This window comes from Pogona vitticeps, chromosome 5 (genome assembly GCF_051106095.1).
Source record: "Pogona vitticeps strain Pit_001003342236 chromosome 5, PviZW2.1, whole genome shotgun sequence".
Taxonomy (NCBI): domain Eukaryota; kingdom Metazoa; phylum Chordata; class Lepidosauria; order Squamata; family Agamidae; genus Pogona; species Pogona vitticeps.
The window spans coordinates 92727186-92745040 of record NC_135787.1 but is presented as its reverse complement, the minus strand read 5'-3'; the positions used below and the strand labels follow the sequence as shown (position 1 = coordinate 92745040).

General features: G+C 45.1%; 1 protein-coding gene across 3 annotated transcripts in view; it reads left to right on the top strand.

The window, feature by feature from the left end:
- Positions 1–5095: 5095 nt before the first annotated feature.
- OTOP1 (otopetrin 1) overlaps positions 5096–17855 on the top strand; it is a 54272-nt gene continuing 41512 nt past the window's right edge. Inside the window, exons 1-2 of one of the 3 annotated variants that reach the window (XM_073001035.2) lie at positions 5096–6936; positions 7237–7337. In XM_073001035.2, coding sequence (XP_072857136.2) covers positions 6902–6936; positions 7237–7337 — 136 coding nt within the window. In that variant the 5' untranslated portion in view covers positions 5096–6901. Of the gene's footprint in view, positions 7338–16230; positions 16932–17855 lie in introns of those variants that run through there. The other 2 variants (XM_073001034.2, XM_020813311.3) reach the window with 2 other exon arrangements.

Genomic DNA, 17855 nt, shown 5'->3' with positions numbered 1-17855 from the left:
AAATGCCACAAAACTTTGACTGTGAAAAGAATTTCTTTGGCAAAAAGAGAGTCAAAAGTGTCAATATGCTAGACACTCTATTGCCAAGATCCGAAGACTGAAGATGAAGAAAAGGGAATGAAATGCAATGAAATGTAAACTGTAATGTTGAATGTATACCAGTGTAAATGACAAAAATGGGGATTAATGTAACAAAAAGTTGAAATGTAAAGAGTGATGAAAAGAAAGCCTAAAATATTATAAATGTTAAGTAAGTTTGAAAGTAATTAGAAATGCAAACGTTTATTAATACAATTTAAATGCATAAATAAGATTAAAATGTAGTGGTTTATAATTGATAATAACATGCATGAAAGCTCTATGTTGTAAACCACCATAGGGGGGAGGTGTGTAGCGGATAGTCCAGACATCACCTGTCCATCACAGCAGAACCTTGATGGGAGAGCCAAGACAGGAAGGTGGGGCCAGAAGAGAGCAAGAAGGAGAGAGGGAGAGACAGTTGGGAATGTGAAATGGCAGTTAGAGTTTAGGAGAGAGAAGTACTGGAAGAGGGTAGAGAGCTGTGGGCTTGTTCAATAAACTGATTGTATTAGGCAGCAGAAGTGTCCAGTACTTAATTGATGTTAACAAAATAACATCTGGTGGCAGTGTGAGGAGGAGAAAGGAGCATGAGCCATTGTGAGAAGGAAATAAAACAGGCGCCACAAGGGTGAGCACCACAGCGATCCTGTCATTTCTCTTGCCATGAGGGCCCTCCATCCAGTGAGTCAGCTTGCTAATCACCCATTTGTGTGCATTCACAGAGGCCACTATGAAGAAAGTTAGGTTACCTACCTGTAACCATGGTTGTTCTAGTGGACCTCTGTGAATTCACACATCCCTCCCTTCCTCGCCTCTGTCCGTCACAGTACTGTTCTATCTATCTACTCCATACGGTAACAGCGGACCAGGGAAACTGAAAGGAAGTTTGAGGAGGTGGAACTCATACCCTTCGGGAGGGAACTAATTGACTCTTTGTTCCCCAAGCTCTAGAATCTTCCGAATGTCCTGCGCAGGCGCAGGATAAACCCGTTTGTGTGAATTCACAGAGGTCCACTAGAAGAACCATGGTTACAGGTAGTAACCTAACTTTTTCCCCACAGATAAGGATGCAAGGCTGAACAACTTCAGTTCAACACCAGCTTTCTGCTAACAATCTTTTAAAAATCGCAACCAGTTAAATATTCTGGATCAGCTTAACTTCTGGATCAGAATGGAGCCAATCCTCAGGCCTCCCTTGGGTCACGGGGGACCCCTGCCTCTAGGTAAACCTCCTATAGGTCCACGGTGACCTCCACAACCCCTGACGTCACCCTCAACCCGCCCCTTCCGCCGGTAGGGGCCAGGATTGACCCTTGACCCAGAAGTCGAACCTTGACCCTTATGTCCCGCCTTACAGGACAGTTGGAGCTGTCAAAATGGCTGTTTGATGAATGCTAGTCCCCTATACTACTGCTGTGTTCCTAAATTGACTTGCCCATTTTAATTTTATCTTGTTCCCTTTGATAGGTCTCAGCATTAGCACCTCATCTCTGGGGTTGAAAGTTCTATCTCTGGCTTTTCTGTCATACCAGACTTTTTGTTTCTTTTGCTGTCCCTATAAATTCTTTGCAGCCATTTCAAGATTTTTCTGCAAGGTGTTCATTAGGCTGTCAAGGTATTTAATCATTGTTTCAGCCTCACACCCCTCTATTTCCTCCCAATTTTGTCGGAGTAAATCTAGGGTCCCCAGACTTTTTGCCCAAACAACAATTCGAAAGGGCTGAACCCGGTGCTTTCCTGGGGCACAGACCTATACACATACAGTAATTGTTGTAATTTATGATCCCAGTTGGTGGAATACTCTGCAGAGTATGCCCTAATCATACGCATGAGGTTTCCATTGAATTTTTCACCAGTCCATTGGTTTGGGGATGATATGGGGTGGAGGTTATATGTTTAATGCCACAAAGTTGCCATAATCTTTGCATTAGCTTAGACGTGAAAGAAGTTCCCCTCTCCGTTCTTTTCTCTCGATATTTGAAAGGAAATACTAATTGCTTATGAAGGCTTTCTCCTCCCCTCCTGGGATTCACTAAAATCTTCCCATATAATAGGTTTTTTTCTATAAAGTATCTTTCGGGTTTCTCAGGGGTTAATGGTCCTTCACTAACCTTCTTAAAGCATTGCTCCAGTGTAGAATCTGCTTTTTGTTCTTTTTGTAAATGTATTCTCTTGGGGATTCCTAATAGGTATTACATCAGCTGTCTCATCATTTCCTCTCCTTATTTCCATAGGAATTTCATGTTTTTCCTCAGCTGTTCACTTATTAAAACACTTTTAACATGCTCAGAGAGATCTATCCCTATTAAACATGGTGCTGGCAATCGATCAGCTATTCCTGCTTTCCACCTCCCTTGCCACCCTTGATATTTTATTGATACTTCAGCCACTGGTAGATTAATTGTCTCTGATCCAATTCCCTTAGCCATTAGGCTTTCACCTTTCAATATGTATTCCTGAGGGATTATGTCTGGATGGCATAAAGTCACCTGAGAGCATGAATATTTCAGAGCCATGAATTTAGTCTCATTATATAAATACTAACCCCAGAATTTTTTTAAAGCTCCTGATTAATTCAACTAGATAATAATGAAGATCATTTTTTCTGTCATCCCAGCTCTCCTTCCAATTTTTACCTCAGAAAAATTCCGGTGTCATATATTGGTAATAAAATCAGCTATTTCGCCTGGTTCTTGAATAATTTTGGGCTTTATCTTTCTTTCAGAACCATTAAACTTTTCTGCCTCAGCTTTGAGCTGTAAAGCTTTTTCCTCAGCCCCAGCCCCTATTTCCCATTTCTCATTAAGGTATAGCTCCTTTTGTCTTAACTGGGATATCTGTTCCAATTTCCACTTTTCCAACTTTTTCTCTGCTCAAAGGACATTTAACTGGCCTCTTGCTCATTTTTGATCACTACTGCTTTCAATTTCAATTCCATTTGTAATTTCCATTTTTGGAATTTTTGAAATTCTAGGAGGCTTTTAACACCTTTTTCCTCTAAGATATCCTCCTCCTGAGCCTTAAATTGCCCACATACTTCTACAGGGCTCTCTTTTTTGTGAGGTAAACTTTGAACACCAGATACCTCCATAGCTAACATTTTCCTTGGTTCAGAAGGCAGGCTTATTTATTTATTCTCTTGAGTCAATTGACAAACCTTAGTTTTTAAAAGAGCACCCTTTTTTTCTTGAGTTAGAGAGTTGCTGTAAGATTGTATCTCCCCTCCTGGCAGCCACATTTGCATTACTTTGTTTATATCTCTGGCACTCAGCCAGTTCCTTGGTTAGAGACAAATTTTCCGCTTGCATCTAGCCCCCAAGAGTAAACTGAAATATTTGTTTTAAACAGTCCCAGCTTTTATTGTTTTAAATTGCCTTAGCTTTTCTAACCCTGGCCTCCACTTTGTCCCCTCAGAGCTCTCTCAGATCGTTTTCAGCTTGAGGTAAACTTCTGCCAGAAATGGTTTCCTCAGAGTTTTTCCCTATGTTAGCCCCCTGATCTGCACTTAGGAGCCTCTCCACTAAGCTTTTCCCTGAAAAGCTCTAGAAAGTTGCCCACTCTGTAAACTACAGATCACCCTGACTAATAGATATCCTCCACTCTGGAAACTTTCTTTCTTTTCTTTGGCACTGGATTTTATTCGGATCCTGCCACTGGTCACCAATTGTTGTGCTCGCCCTTCCTGTCCCTGTTTTATTTCCTCCTCACAATGGCTCACACTCCTTCCTCACGCTGCCACCAGATGTTATTTTGTTAACATCAATTAAGTATTGGACACTTATGCTGCCAAACACAATCAGTTTATTGAACAGGGTGGGGTTAATAAACAGTTGGAAATTACAGTATAAATCACAGGAAGCTAATCACATATCTTAAACAAGGTTTGGTTCATTGAAATCACTCTTTTAACTTTCTCTATTGATCTCTGACCCTCCTGGTCCAATTTCCAAGCCCACAGCTCTCTACCCTCTTCCAGCACTTCTCTCTCCTAAACTCTAACTGCCATTTCACATTCCCAATTGTCTCTCCCTCTCTCCTTCTTGCTCCTGGCCCTGCCTTCCTGTCTCTCTATTGGCTCTCCCATCAAGGTTCCGCTGTGATGGACAGGTGACGTCTGGGCTATCTGCTACAATCACCCTTCCAAATGCAGCATCATTCTTAGCTCTGACCTCTAGGCGGTAGTGCCTGGCAAAGGTCAGAGGGTTGGACCAAGTGGCCGCTTTGCAGATGTTGTGAAGTTGAATGCCGTGATGTAAAGCAGTCAATGCAGAGACAGCTCAGATAGAATGAGTAAGATGTTCCGATACTGGCTTGTTGGCAAGTTGGTATACCAACTGTATCGATTGCACTATCCACCTTGATAAGGTTTGTGGAGAGGCAGGTGCGTCTAAAAGGTTTGGTTCTGTGGAGGTAGAAGGCAAGGTCTCTTCTCACATCTAGTGTATGGAGCTTACGCTCAATCAGTGTGGACGGGGATGGAAATAGGGTCAGAAGCACGATGGGATGGTTTACGTGGAATTCCGACACCACCTTGGGCAGGAATGACACATCTAGGTACAGGGTGACCTTTTCAGGGTGCATCTGGAGACAGGGAGAGTCTGATCTGAGAGGAGCTAACTCACTAGCTCTCCTGGTGAATGTATTTACATTTATTGATTGATTTATTTGATTTATACCCTGCCCATCTAGACCAATGGTCTACCCTGGGCAGCATTACAAAATTAAAAAAACAATAGCACCCATAAACATGCAAGAATCCAAGATGTAAAAAATTTTTAAATATTAAGATACAGCAGGAGGGAAAGCCTGCCTAAATAGCCATGTTTTAAGTTTGCTTTTAAAGACATCCAGAGAGGGAGCCAGGTGGATCTCAACAGGCAAATTGTTCCAGAGGCGAGGGGCCACTGTTGAGAAGGCCCGGTTCCTTGTTCTTTCCTTCTGGGCCTCCCTTGGCGTTAGGCCCCTCAGTCGCCCAGCCTGGCTAGAATGAGTGTCTCTGGCAGATCTGTGGGAGAAGGCATTCTGCCAGATATCAAGGTCCTAAACCATTTACGGCTTTATAAGCAATCGTAAGAACTTTGAAATCAATGTAGAAATGAATGGCCAACCAATGCAAGGCAGCCAGCATGAGGAAAATATGTTAGTGCCTCTTCACCCCAATATCAGACCCCAATTGCCACGAGGACTGCCACCTTCAGAGAGAGTAACCTTTCATTACAGGTAGCCAGCAGTTCAAATGGTAGCTTCGTAAGGGCCTCAAGAATGAGCAAAATTCTTTGTGATGGAGGGCGAATGTTCTTTAAGCCCCTAAGGAATCTCTTGAGCGTGGGGTGTGAAAAAAGTGTAGCAGAGCTGGATCCAGGAGGTTGGTGAACCACTATTGCTGCAATGTAAACCTTAATAGTGGAATGTGACAGTCCAAGGTTAAAGAGATACATGATAAAGGCGAGTAGAGTCAAAATAGACGAAGTGACTGGGGTAAGTCCCTTAGATGCAGTGAATTTGAGGAAATATTTCCATTTAGAACTATACAGGTGAGACGTGGATGGTTTCCTGGCCTGGTTTAAGATTGCATGGCATTCGGGGTTATCCACGCCGTCAGATGTAGGGATCGGACATCAGGATGAAGGATTGCCCCATCGTTCTGGGAGAGGAGAGATGGTATTGGAGGTAAGTGGAACAGTTATTGTGTTACTGTACTTCCTTCAGATGGGGGAACCACGGCTGTTGCGGCCACCATGGGGCGATGAGAATTGTATCTGTTCAGTATCGGATGATCCTGGTTATCGTTTTGAGTAACATTGGTATTGGAAGAAAGAGGTAAGTAAGTTCCCCGGACCACGGTACCATGAACACGTCTCCTAGAGATGCCCTGTCCCTGCCTGCTCTTGAGCAGTACCTGGGGCACTTGGCATTGGTACGGGAAGCAAAAAGGTCTATTGTTGGCTGACCCCATCTGTGGCAGATGTCCAGGAAGACAGTGTCATTGAGGGACCATTCGTGCGTCCTGGTGGGAAGTCTGTTTAGGTGGTCTGCCAAGTAGTTCTCCTCCAATGAAATGTGTATTGCCTGTGGGGCGATACGGTGGGTATGACGCCACTCCCAGAACTTTAAGGTGAGATGAAGCAGAGGAAGTGATCGAGTTCCTCCTTGTCTGTTTATGTAGTACATGACCATGATATTGTTGGTCATGAGCTGTACTGATTTCCCTGCGCTTCTGGGTAGAAAGGCCTGAAAGGCCTTTATGATGGCTAGCATCTCCAGTTGATGCCCATGTATCTGCAGTTCCTGGCAGTGAGCTCCCCAACAAGAGGAGCTGGCATCTGTCATCACCTGGATTGACAGAGGCGGCGGCCAGAATGGTCTGCCAATCAGCCAGTTGTGGGAGGACGCCCACCACACGAGTTGAGTTACCAGCAGTGGCAGTATCACTAGCTTTTTTAGCTGGGAGTCTGTTGCAGGGTCGAATTGTGACAGGAACCAGGATTGGCGCGGACGGAGTTTGAGCCTGGCATACGGGACCACCAAAGCTGTGGAAGCCATAAGGCCCAGCAGGTGCTGAACATTGAGAGCGGTGAGAGTACCGAAAGGTCAGAAAGGATGTAGTGCCCGACTGATTTTCTCTATTTGGTCGGGTGGTAGGAATGCTTTTGCCCGATGGGCGTCTAGTTGCACTCCTATGTAAGTCACTAGTTGTGATGGTACTAGGTGGGATTATTCCGAATTTATTTATAGGCCTAATTTGTGTAGGACCTGAAGAGTTGTTCTTGTGGCTGCGATGGCCTCCTGATAAGTCCTGGCTACGAGGTGCCAATCATCGATGTACGGGAAGAGTTTTATCCCCATGGTACGGAGGTAAGCCATAAGAGGGGCCATGCACTTTGTAAATGTCCTGGCAGCTGTAGAAAGCCCGAAGGGGAGAGTTGCGAATAGGTAAGTGGTGTGCTGGAACCAGAACCAGAGGAATCTTTGATGGGATGGTTAAATTGAAATATGAAAGTAAGTGCCCTTGAGATCAATAATAGTGAACCAGTTTCCCTATGACAGGAGAGGGAGAATGGAGCCCAGGGTTAGCATATGGAATTTTTTTGTAGTGAATATATTCATTGAGCTGACAGAGGTCCATAATAGGCCTAATACCCCCATCTTTCTTAGGGACAGCAAAGTACCGGAAGAAAAAATCCCATCTGAATCATTAGGCGGAACTATGACTATCGCCCTTTTACTGAGGAGGGCCGAAATTTCCTCCTGTAAAGGTAAGGAGAATGCGGTGGGCTTGATGGAATTTGTTGGGGGAATGTGCGCAAATTCTATTTTTATTTATTTATTTATTGTATTTATACCCCGCCTATCTAGTCATTTCTACCACTCTAGGCGGCTTACAACATAAGGATAACAAGTTCTTTAAAAAATCTATAACAATTAATTAATTAAATGATTCTATAAGATGGGGAAAATAAAAATAAATCAAATAAAGAGAAAAAAAGGAAAGAGGACAGGAATTAACTGGAAGGGAAGGCCTGCCTATACATCCATGTTTTTAGTTGGTTCTTAAAAGTACCCAGCGAGGGTGCAGCACGAATCTCCGGAGGTAGGTTATTCCAGAGATGAGGAGCCACCGCCGAGAAAGCCCGGTTTCTAGTTCTTTCTTTCCGGGCCTCCCTCAGCGTCAGGCTCCTCAGCCTCACCTCCTGGCTCGCGCGGGTGACACGGGTAGAACTAGTTGGGAGTAATGGTGTATCCCTCTCAATGATAGTCAGAACCCATTTGTCTGATGTAATTTTTCTTTAATGGGAAAGGAATGGAAATAGTCTGGTGGAGATACCAGGGCAATTAAGAATAGGGCTTACCCCTGCATTGAGATTTCTGAAAGGGCTGCCTGGAGCCCCGATACTGTTGCTGCTTAGGTTGCAACGTGGTGGATTGAGGTGGCTGATAGGCACGTTCATGGTGTTATTGCCTGCTGTACCAAAAGGACTGGTACTGAGGGAGTTGTTGGTAGAATGGCTTCTTGTATGAAGGTTTTGGATACTGATAGGGCTGGTATGGGATGTAGAATTTAGCAGTCTTTTTCATTTTGTGGATATTCTCCATTATGTCATTTGTTTTAGAATTGAACAGCCCGACCGTGTCGAAAGGGAGATCTTTGATCTTAGTCTTGGTATCCTCCAGGATGTTGGCCGCTCGAAGCCATGCGTGTCTTCTGAGTGCTATTGAAGTAAGTAAAGATTTGGAGGCAGTATCAGCGGTATGCTTTGCTGTGTGCCCTTGTTGTCTAGCAAGGGTATTGGCCTCTGCATAGGTATTGAGAGCTTTGGTCTTCAGTGGTTCTGAAAGGGTTTGAAGCGAGGGGAGAATTCTATCCCACAAATGCTTTTGGTAGGTACCCATTGTGGCTTGGTAATTCGAGATCCTAATAAGCAATGCTGCCAATGAGTAAAGCTTTTTTTCCAAAGGAGACTATCTTTCTGCCCTCCTTATTGACCGGTGTGGTAGAAGATCTACAGAGAGACATGTATCGAGTAACCTCAACCACAATGGAGTTGGGAATGAGAGGTTTCAATAGAAAATCCTAGTCCGAACCATGAGTTTTATAATGGTGTTCAATTTTTCGCGGGAGCTGGAAAGCTGAAGGAGACTTCTCCCAAGAGTCCTTAACCAAAGTAAGGAGTGCCGGTATGAGGCTCAAACTAGGAGGAGGTGTTTTGTCCTTCTCCATATCATGAAAAACCAAGTCCAGTTCTTGTTGAGGAATGTGTGCATCAAGTTTTAGTGTCTTCACCATGCGCAAGATAAGTTGTGCATAGGATGTCTTCAAGAGGGGACTGCAAGGTATTGCCAGTGGTTCCAGCATCAGGAGCTTCAGATTCATCAGGTGATGATGAGTTGGCACCCCTAGACGACTGGGAAGTCAATGGTGGTGGACATGGTACCAAGGCTGACAGTATAGAGTCAGCATCTGATTGAGTAGATAAAAGGATTCTGTATCTTGAGCAGATAAAAGGATTCTGTATCATGGTCTTGAGGACCAGAGTACATTATGGTAGCCTGTACCGAGGAATGGCCCTTATAAAGTTTGAGTTGTTTGGGCGGCGTGGAAGGCGTCTGTATCATCGGTCTCTTTCGGGATGGTGCAGCTTGAGGAATGGAGACATCCCCTTGGTACTGCAATGACGGTTGTCGTGGAGGAGCTATGGTAGTGGGTAGTCCAGCCCTCTGTATTGATCAGGATATCCATAGTTCTGGTATGGATAGGGATGGTACCTGTCAGGGTACCAGTGACCATACAGAGGTAAACCCTCTGGATGGTAATATTGCTCCTCAAGCCTCGATGGCTGGTATGGAGAGGCATGTTTGCATTTCTCCTTTTCCTGGGGACGTGGTGGCACTGTGGGCTAAACCGCAGAAGCCTGTGCTGCAGGGTCAGAAGACCAAGCAGTCGTAAGATCGAATCCATGTGACGGAGTGAGCTCCCGTCGCTTGTCCCAGCTCCCGCCATCCTAGTGGTTCGAAAGCATGCAAATGCAAGCAGATAAATAGGGACCACCTCGGTGGGAAGGTAACAGCGTTCCGTGTCTAAGTTGCACTGGCCATGTGACCATGGAAACTGTCTATGGACAAATGCTGGCTCTATGGCTTGGAAACGGGGATGAGCACCGCCCCCTAGAGTCGAACACGACTGGACAAAAATTGTCAAGGGGAACCTTTACCTTTACCTTTACTTTTCCTAGGAGTGCAAGGAGCAGACTCCTGTTCCAACTCAGTCTTGGTATCTGCCTGCCCTGAGGAATGAGGGCTAAAAGGGGCTATGGCCGGGCTGGATGGTGCAGCAGCCCCAAATCAGCCCGAACTTGGAGACATGCTCAGGATATCATGAGCTTGTTGGGCTGGAGCTATAGCAGGTTCTTCCCTGTCGGAAAGCTCAATATCATCCCTTGAAGACTCCTGTACCAGTACAGTGGGGTCTTAACTTGAGAACTCAATCCGTATTGGAAGGCGATTCTCAAGTCAAAAAGTTCTCAGGTCAAATCTGCATTTCCCATAGGAATGCATTGAAAACCATTTGATCCGTATCTGCTCTTTTCCGTCCATAGAAACTAATGGGACGCTGCTATTCTGCCTTCGACCACTAGAGGGGGATATTTTGTTTCTTTTTTTCTTAGGTCAAGAAAGGTTCAGGGAAGGCAGGGAAAATACAGTCCAGGCAGTACCAGGCAGTCTGAAGACTCCCAATCCACTCTCTAAACGCTGGGAGGAGTGAGGAAGCAGACAGGCACCCTTTTCACTGGCCAACAGTTAACTGAAAGTTCAAATTTTGCAATTTCCCTGCCTCCCACGTGGTTTTTTTTCAGTTCTTAACTCAAATCTAAGTATGTAAGTCAAGTCAATATTTTCCTATGAGAGTGGTTCTTAAGTCAAAATGTTCTTAACTCGAGCCGTTCTTAAGTCAAGACCCCACTGTATAGGAGGTATAGCAAGAGGAGTGATAGCCGGCTTGGCTAAGTCCTTTTGCCTCTTAGGCTTTTCCTTATCCTTTTTCTTATTTGCAGGATCAGTAGGCTGAGCCTTGGAAGAAGCCAGCTTAGGTGTTTTTTTAAAGTTCTTGGATTTCACAGGTAAAGAAGTCGTGCTGGATAGAGACTGGGCAGCAGGGCTAGTAGTCGATTTAGCAGCCTCCTGGTGAGGAAGGTTAGAGGAAGGGAGGTCTGTAGCCTCCATAGCAGGGTTGAGAGTTTTTTTGTAAAGAAAAGATTTGAGTCGTTGTAGTTCCAGCTTAGTAGCCTGCCTGAAAAAACTCCTGCACGCGGTGCACAACTGGGTGAGATGGGGTTTACCCAAAACAAAAAAAGGACAAAGATCGTGCCCGTCTGTGAGTGGAATTTGTTGAAGACAAACGGGGCATTTCTTGAATCCCCGAGGGGCCATAAAACAAAAGGAAAAGAAAAAAGGGAACAGTTGAGGGAAAGGAGGGAGGATACAATGATAGACAGAAAAGGTGTAAGCTGGAGGTTCTATTGTTGGAAAAAAAACAAGGGAGGTTTCCTAACATCCTACTCAAAAGGTGGAAAAGAGGAAACTGAAAGGAAGGTTGAGGAGGCAGAGCTCATACCGTATGGGGGGGGGAACTAATTGACTCTTTTCCCCCAAGCTCTAGAATCTTCCAAACATCCTGCGCAGGTGCAGGATAAACCCATTTGTGTGCATTCACAGAGGCCACTACAAAGAAACATGTTATGCACTAAAAATATTTCACCATTTTTCTCTCAGCACAGTTAGTACCTCTTGTATATCTGTGTAGTGAACAGCCCTGCCCTCACCTGTCCGTCACAGCTGAGCAGTGGAGAAGGAGCCAATGAGTGGATGGAAGGCGGTGCCAAGGGGGGAGGGGGCTGGATATAAAGGCTGGTGGATGGAGATTCTGTAAGATCCTGTGAGTGAGAGAGATTCTGTGAGTGAGAGAGATTCTGTGAGTGAGAGACTGTGTGAAACTTAAGAGTGAACTGAGAGTTGATACAGCTTTAAAGTTAAAGTAAAACTGATTCAGATTCAAGTGATTAGCAACCTGTGATTTACCTACTGTATATTAATCAGATGTTAACATCCCTGATCAAATAAATGAGTTAAGTTTCAAAAGTACACATGTCTCCTTGAGTGAATGGTATTGAGACAGCAATACCTGGTGGCAGCGAAGAAGGAAGAAGAGCGAGAACCTTGTGAAGGCCTGGGGGAATAGGGGCTTCAGAGGATATCACCACAATCTGTTACAACTGATATTTACAAAAGGGGGGGAACAGTTCTTATTGAAGCAAATGGAATATCCTCCTATTGCAGATAGCAGGTGCAGCCCCCCCCCCCCGTGAATTGGGACTGTAGCATGACCAAAGTAATTTGGCTTCCTATCATCGTGTGTAGATTATTCCTCTTTCCCCCCCATCACTCTAGTTGTTTGTAAAAGCATAGTTTTGCACATTGATGTGTTTGGCAAGTACAGTGGTGCCCCACTTGACGCCGATAATCCGTTCCAGCAAAATCGCTGTAGAACGAAATCGTCGTCAAGCAAAAGTAAAAAGCCAATTGAAATGCATTGAAAACCGCTCAGTGCATTCCAATGGGTGAAATACCTCATCGTAAAGCAAAGATCCTCCATAGGACAGCCATTTTCCGGTCCCTGTAAAGCGAGGAAACACAGCGGGGAGCCATTTTGAAACAGTGGGTGCACATTTTGAAACCTGACGATCAGCTGTTTCAATCCTCGTAAAGCAAAAAAATTGGTTCCTGAAGCAGGGAACCGATCGTCATCAAGCGGATTGTCCCCATCTAAACACCATTTTGCGATCACAATAGCGATTGCAAAATACTCATCATGAAGCGATTTCATCGTCTATCAGGGTAAGCGTCTAGTGGGGCACCACTGTAGTCTGCCATGACAATAGGTTTTGCATCTCTGGTATTTATACTATGTTGAACCCCTTCAGCTCTCCATGGTAGATTTGAAAACACAATTCTAAACATTCAACACCTTAGATACTTCCTCTCTTTGTACTGGGAACAATGAAGCATCCAGGTTAACCCTTCTGAATTATATGTAGGAGTACTAGATCTCTCCCAGCACTATAAATCCTGGTCTTCTCCAGTTTCTTTCACAGAATACAATATCAGGTTTTTCCTATTAAAATATGGTTTTAAAATATTCGTATGAATGCTCCAACTACCATACAATTGCACTCATTTCACATGCTAGCAAGGTTATGCTCAAAATCCTCCAAGGTAGGCTTCAGCAATATGTGGACCGAGAACTCCCAGAAGTACAAGCTGGATTTTGAAGGGGCAGAGGAACTAGAGACCAAATTGCTAACATGAGTTGGATTATGGAGAAAGCCAGAGAGTTCCAGAAAAACATCTACTTCTGCTTCATTGACTATGCAAAAGTCTTTGACTGTGTCGACCACAGCAAACTATGGCACGTCCTTAAAGACATGGGAGTGCCTGACCACCTTATCTATCTCCTGAGAAACCTATACGTGGGACAGGAAGCAACAGTTAGAACTGGATATGGAAGAACTAATTGGTTCAAAATTGGGAAAGGAGTACGGCTTATTTAACCTATATGCAGAATACATCATGCGAAAGGCCTGGACTGGAGGAATCCCAAGGTGGAATTAAGATTGCCGGAAGAAATATCAACAACCTCCAATATGCAGATGATACCACTCTGATGGCAGAAAGTGAGGAATTAGAGAACCTAGTAATGAGGGTGAAAGAGGAGAGTGCAAAAAACAGTCTGAAGCTCAACATCAAAAAAACTAAGATCATAGCCAGTGGTCCCATCACCTCCTGGCAAATAGAAGGGGAAGATATGGAGGCAGTAACAGATTTCACTTTCTTGGGTTCCATGATCACTGCAGATGGAGACAGCAGCCAGGAAATTAAAAGACACCTGCTTCTTGGGAGGAAAGAGATGACAATCCTAGATAGCATCTTAAAAAACAAAGACATCACCTTGCTAACAGAAGTCCGCATAGTCAAAGCTATGGTGATGTATGGACATGAGAGCTGGATCATAAAGAAGGCTGACCGCCAAAGAATTGATGCTTTTGAATTGTGGTGCTGGAGGAGACTCTTGAGAGTCCCCTGGACTGCAAAGAGAACAAACCTATCCATTTTAAAGGAAATCAACCCTGAGTGCTCACTGGAAGGACAGATCCTGAAGCTGAGGCTCCAACACTTTGGCCATCTCATGAGAACAGAAGTCTCCCTGGAAAAGACCCTGGTGTTGGGAAAGCGTGAAGGCAGGAGGAGAAGGGGACAACAGAGGATGAGATGGTTGGACACTGTCACCGAAGCTACCAACATGAATTTGACCCAACTCTGGGAGGCAGTGGAAGACAGGAGGGCCCGGTGTACTCTGGTCCATGTGGTCATGAAGAGTCGGACATCACTTAATGACTAAACAACAACAACAGCCTCCTTGATAGAGGGAATGCTGTAGACTTGTATATCTTGATTTCAGCAAAGCTTTTGACGAAGTGTCCAATGATTTCCTGTTTGGCAAGCTACCTAGGTGTGGACTGGATAGAACAACTGGTGGATATACAGTTGGCTACAGAATTGTACTGAGAGGGTGATGATTAATGGCTCCTCCTTAAACTGGGAGGAGTTAACAAGTGGAGTTCCAGTTGTGGTCCCTGTGCTCTTCAACATTTTTATTAATGACCTGGATCAGGCGGTACAGGGAATGCTAATCAAATTTTCAGATGACACAAAATTGGGTGGACTATCTAGTACAAAATTCAAAATGACCTAGGTAGATTTGAGCAATGGGCTGTAAACAACAGAATGAAATACAGGGATAAGTGCAAAATACTGCACCTAGGAAATAAGAAACCAAACACAGTTAAAATATGGGGGCTACCTGGCTCAGCAAAACTACACATGAGAAGGATCTTTGAGTTGTTGTAGATCACAAGCTGGGTGTGATGCGGCAACAAGAAAAGCAAATGCTATTTTAGGCTGAATTAACACGTATAGTCTCCAAATCCTTCAAAGTACTAGTTCTCCTCCATTTGGCACTGGTTAGGCCTGTTTGTCAGCACTTCAAGGAGGATACAAACAAATTGGAATGAGTTCCAAGTAGGGTAACCCGATCAGGGGGCAGGAAACCAAGCCCTGTGAGGAAAGTCTGAAAGACTTGGGCATGTTTAGCCTTAAGAAAGGAAGACCAAGAGGAAATTTGATAGCAGGTTTAAAATATTTGAAAGGCTGTCATACAGAGGAGGGGCATGATCTAGTCTTGATCATCCCTGAGTGCAGGACATGCAACAATGGGCTCAAGTTACAAGAAACCAGATTATGGTTGACTATCAGGAAACACCTGCTTAGAGCAGTACCTGGAGAGGTGGTAAGTTCTACAGTAGAGGCATTCAACAGAAATTCAGAGAGCCACCTGACAGATATCCCCCCTGAGCAGGAGGTTGGACTCAACGGCCTTGTAGGCCCCTTCCATCTTCATTATTCTAGGATGATTCTAAATGTACATGAAGTAAAGAGCTGAGATTCTCAACTACAGATGGAGTGTGATGTCCCAGAATCCTGCTGCAGGAAAACAGTTTATTGGAAATGGAATAAACCTTTCCTTTGCCAAAGGCTGAATCTGTTGGGCTTAACCTATTGCACTAGCCCAGACCTGGGCAAAATGTGGCCCGAGGGCCACATATGGCCTGCGAGCCACTCCTGTCCGGCCCACGGACAGTTTTGAACATCAAAACCATTTATAGCTTTATATCTAAAGTAGATCAGTTGTTTATTTTTAACATGCCGCAAAAAAACTCTTTAGTATTTGTGAAGATTAACAAGTTTAAAATTTAAAAAATCATAACATCACTGTTTCATTTCATTTTTAAGTAAAGTTGGTTCGGCCCCCAAACACAGTCCAGATTTTCCATGTGGCCCCCCTATAGAAATTAGTTGCCCACCCCTGCAGTAGCGTGTACTGTGCAAGTGAATTGATATGGTCAGATCAGGTCATGCAGCTCCTCCCTCCTTTTGACAAATGACTTCACATATATGCCATCTCTAGGATTTTGGTTGTTAATAACGAGTTGCTTGCCAAATGACAAGAAGAGGCTGTTTTCAAGCTTCTGGTTCCTGGCTTGTAGGGATAGGCTATCGGTGCTGGTCCTGGTCCTTCACAAGTTCTTCACTTAAGCATAAGACATTGAGGCATTCCAAAGCCTCCTGGCAAACACGGGTGAGCCTGTCAATGGCCTGAATTTCTAGAATAAATGCTTGTTGCGTTATTTCAGTTCTCTCTCTTCCTTCCCCCCCCCCCCCCCGCTCTCCTCTGTCACATTTCCCCGAAATTCACGGCGCGTAATCTTGCAGCTAGGCCGCCTTCAGGGCCCTTTCCCGCCCTGGGCACAGGTCGCCTTATCGCAAATTCCTATCAGTACAGTCAGGGACAGGATGCCCTACGGGCGCTTTCCTCACGCGGCCAGCCGAAGAGCCGAAAACGTTCATTTCAAACCAAGGTGAACAATGAGAGACGGGAAAAGCATCTCCGCTAACAGGTTGAGGGTAACTGAAATTCGATTCCATCTGGCACACCCAGTGACATCAGGACAGAGCACAACTCCATAAATACACCAGACGAGACGTATCAATAGTGAAGGGGAAAGCTGAAGGTGACGTGGCGATCATCCTTGACAACACCGGAGGGGGAAAGGAGAGGAGCCCTTGTGAAAGCTGCAGCCCAAAAGCGGAGTGCCCTCTGCTCGTGCGCGCCGTTCCTCCGCCTGGGAACACAGACGGCGGCGACGCCTGTAAATTCTGTGCTCGCGCCTGTGGATTCTTTCCTCGGGAGGGGAAGAGGGCTTCTGGGCCAGGCAGAAAGATGGTCATAGAAGGGAAAGCCGGCGGCCCTTCCCGCGCCGCTCCGAAGGGCAGGAAGAGCCGCGCCGCGAAGAGTCCTGCCGCCCAGGCAACGGCCGCGGACGGCTGGGAGCTGCAGAAGACGCAGGCGGTCCCCCCGCCTTCGCCGGCGCACTCCAATCGCAGTGGCGGCGGAGGCGCGAGCCGCCGGTTGCCTCTCCTCGGAGGCAAGAGTTACCCCCAGAAAAACGCCGAGATCCTGAGCAGCCAGTACGGCTTGCACCTCTTCCTGGCAGGGCTGCTGCTGATGTTCGCCTGGGCGGTGCACGCTGCGGGAATCGCCAAGAGCGCCGTCTTCTCCTACCTCATCACCCTCATGTTGCTCCAGCTCCTCTGGATGGCCTGGTACATCTGCCGCCGCTACGCGCAGAAGAGGCTGATCCAGGACAAGGACACACACGCCGGAGCGCGCTGGCTGAAGTGTGAGTGCAGCCCGGACGGGGCGGCGAGCGGGCCAACGGGTTGGGGCCGGGCGGGGAGAGGAAGGGTAAAGAATCCGGCGCTTGAGATTGCATGCTTTTGTGGCAGCTAATTCTGCGGATTTCTGTAGGGCTGAAACGCTAAATTCATCACGGTATCCAAACATCTCACAAAGTAGCTGGAGTAACGGGATGTCTTCACTGGGTGACAGGAGGCGGGAAAGAGCCCTAGTTCCTCTTGTGTAAAATTATTTCTTGTTATCAGCAGAACGCCAGTTGGAAGATTTGAGGCTTCCATGGCAAGTAGGAGGGTATACAAGTTTTTCTCAATTGATAATCAATGTCACTGTAGAGAATCCCAGACTATCAAGGAATATTCTTTCTTTGAAACAATTTAGTGAATTTTTATCAGATCTGTTAGTGTTCTTGAGGTAGTGATAATGTTTAAATCCAAAATATGATTGGATTTCATATCCATGAAATAAATCTGAATCATGTAATCAGAAGAGAGAAGAGGAAATGGAAGAGGAAATCAAAGTAATGAAGAAGGGCAGGGCCAATTTAAGAAAAGGACAATCAGTTCCCTTTTGCAAAGCAGACAGCAATGAAATTATTTTTCAAGAATAAAAGTGTTCTCTGAACTATCCGTAAAAGATTGGGTGTTCCAATAAGTCATTTCACTTGTGGAAGTGGATGTTATCTTTGTCATGACAATGTCTTTTATTTAAGAAACCTCCTGCATTCTCAGAATCATGGTTACTAGGGTATAGTCAGGATGTATCACAAAACTAGCTACTATTGTGATATTACCATTAAGCTCAACAGGCTAAAGTGTGTGCTATGGTGATGTAATCTTGAAATTCATTTTGGGCTGTATAAATGAATGAGATGGAAGAATTTACCCATATGTAAATACAATGTAAATAT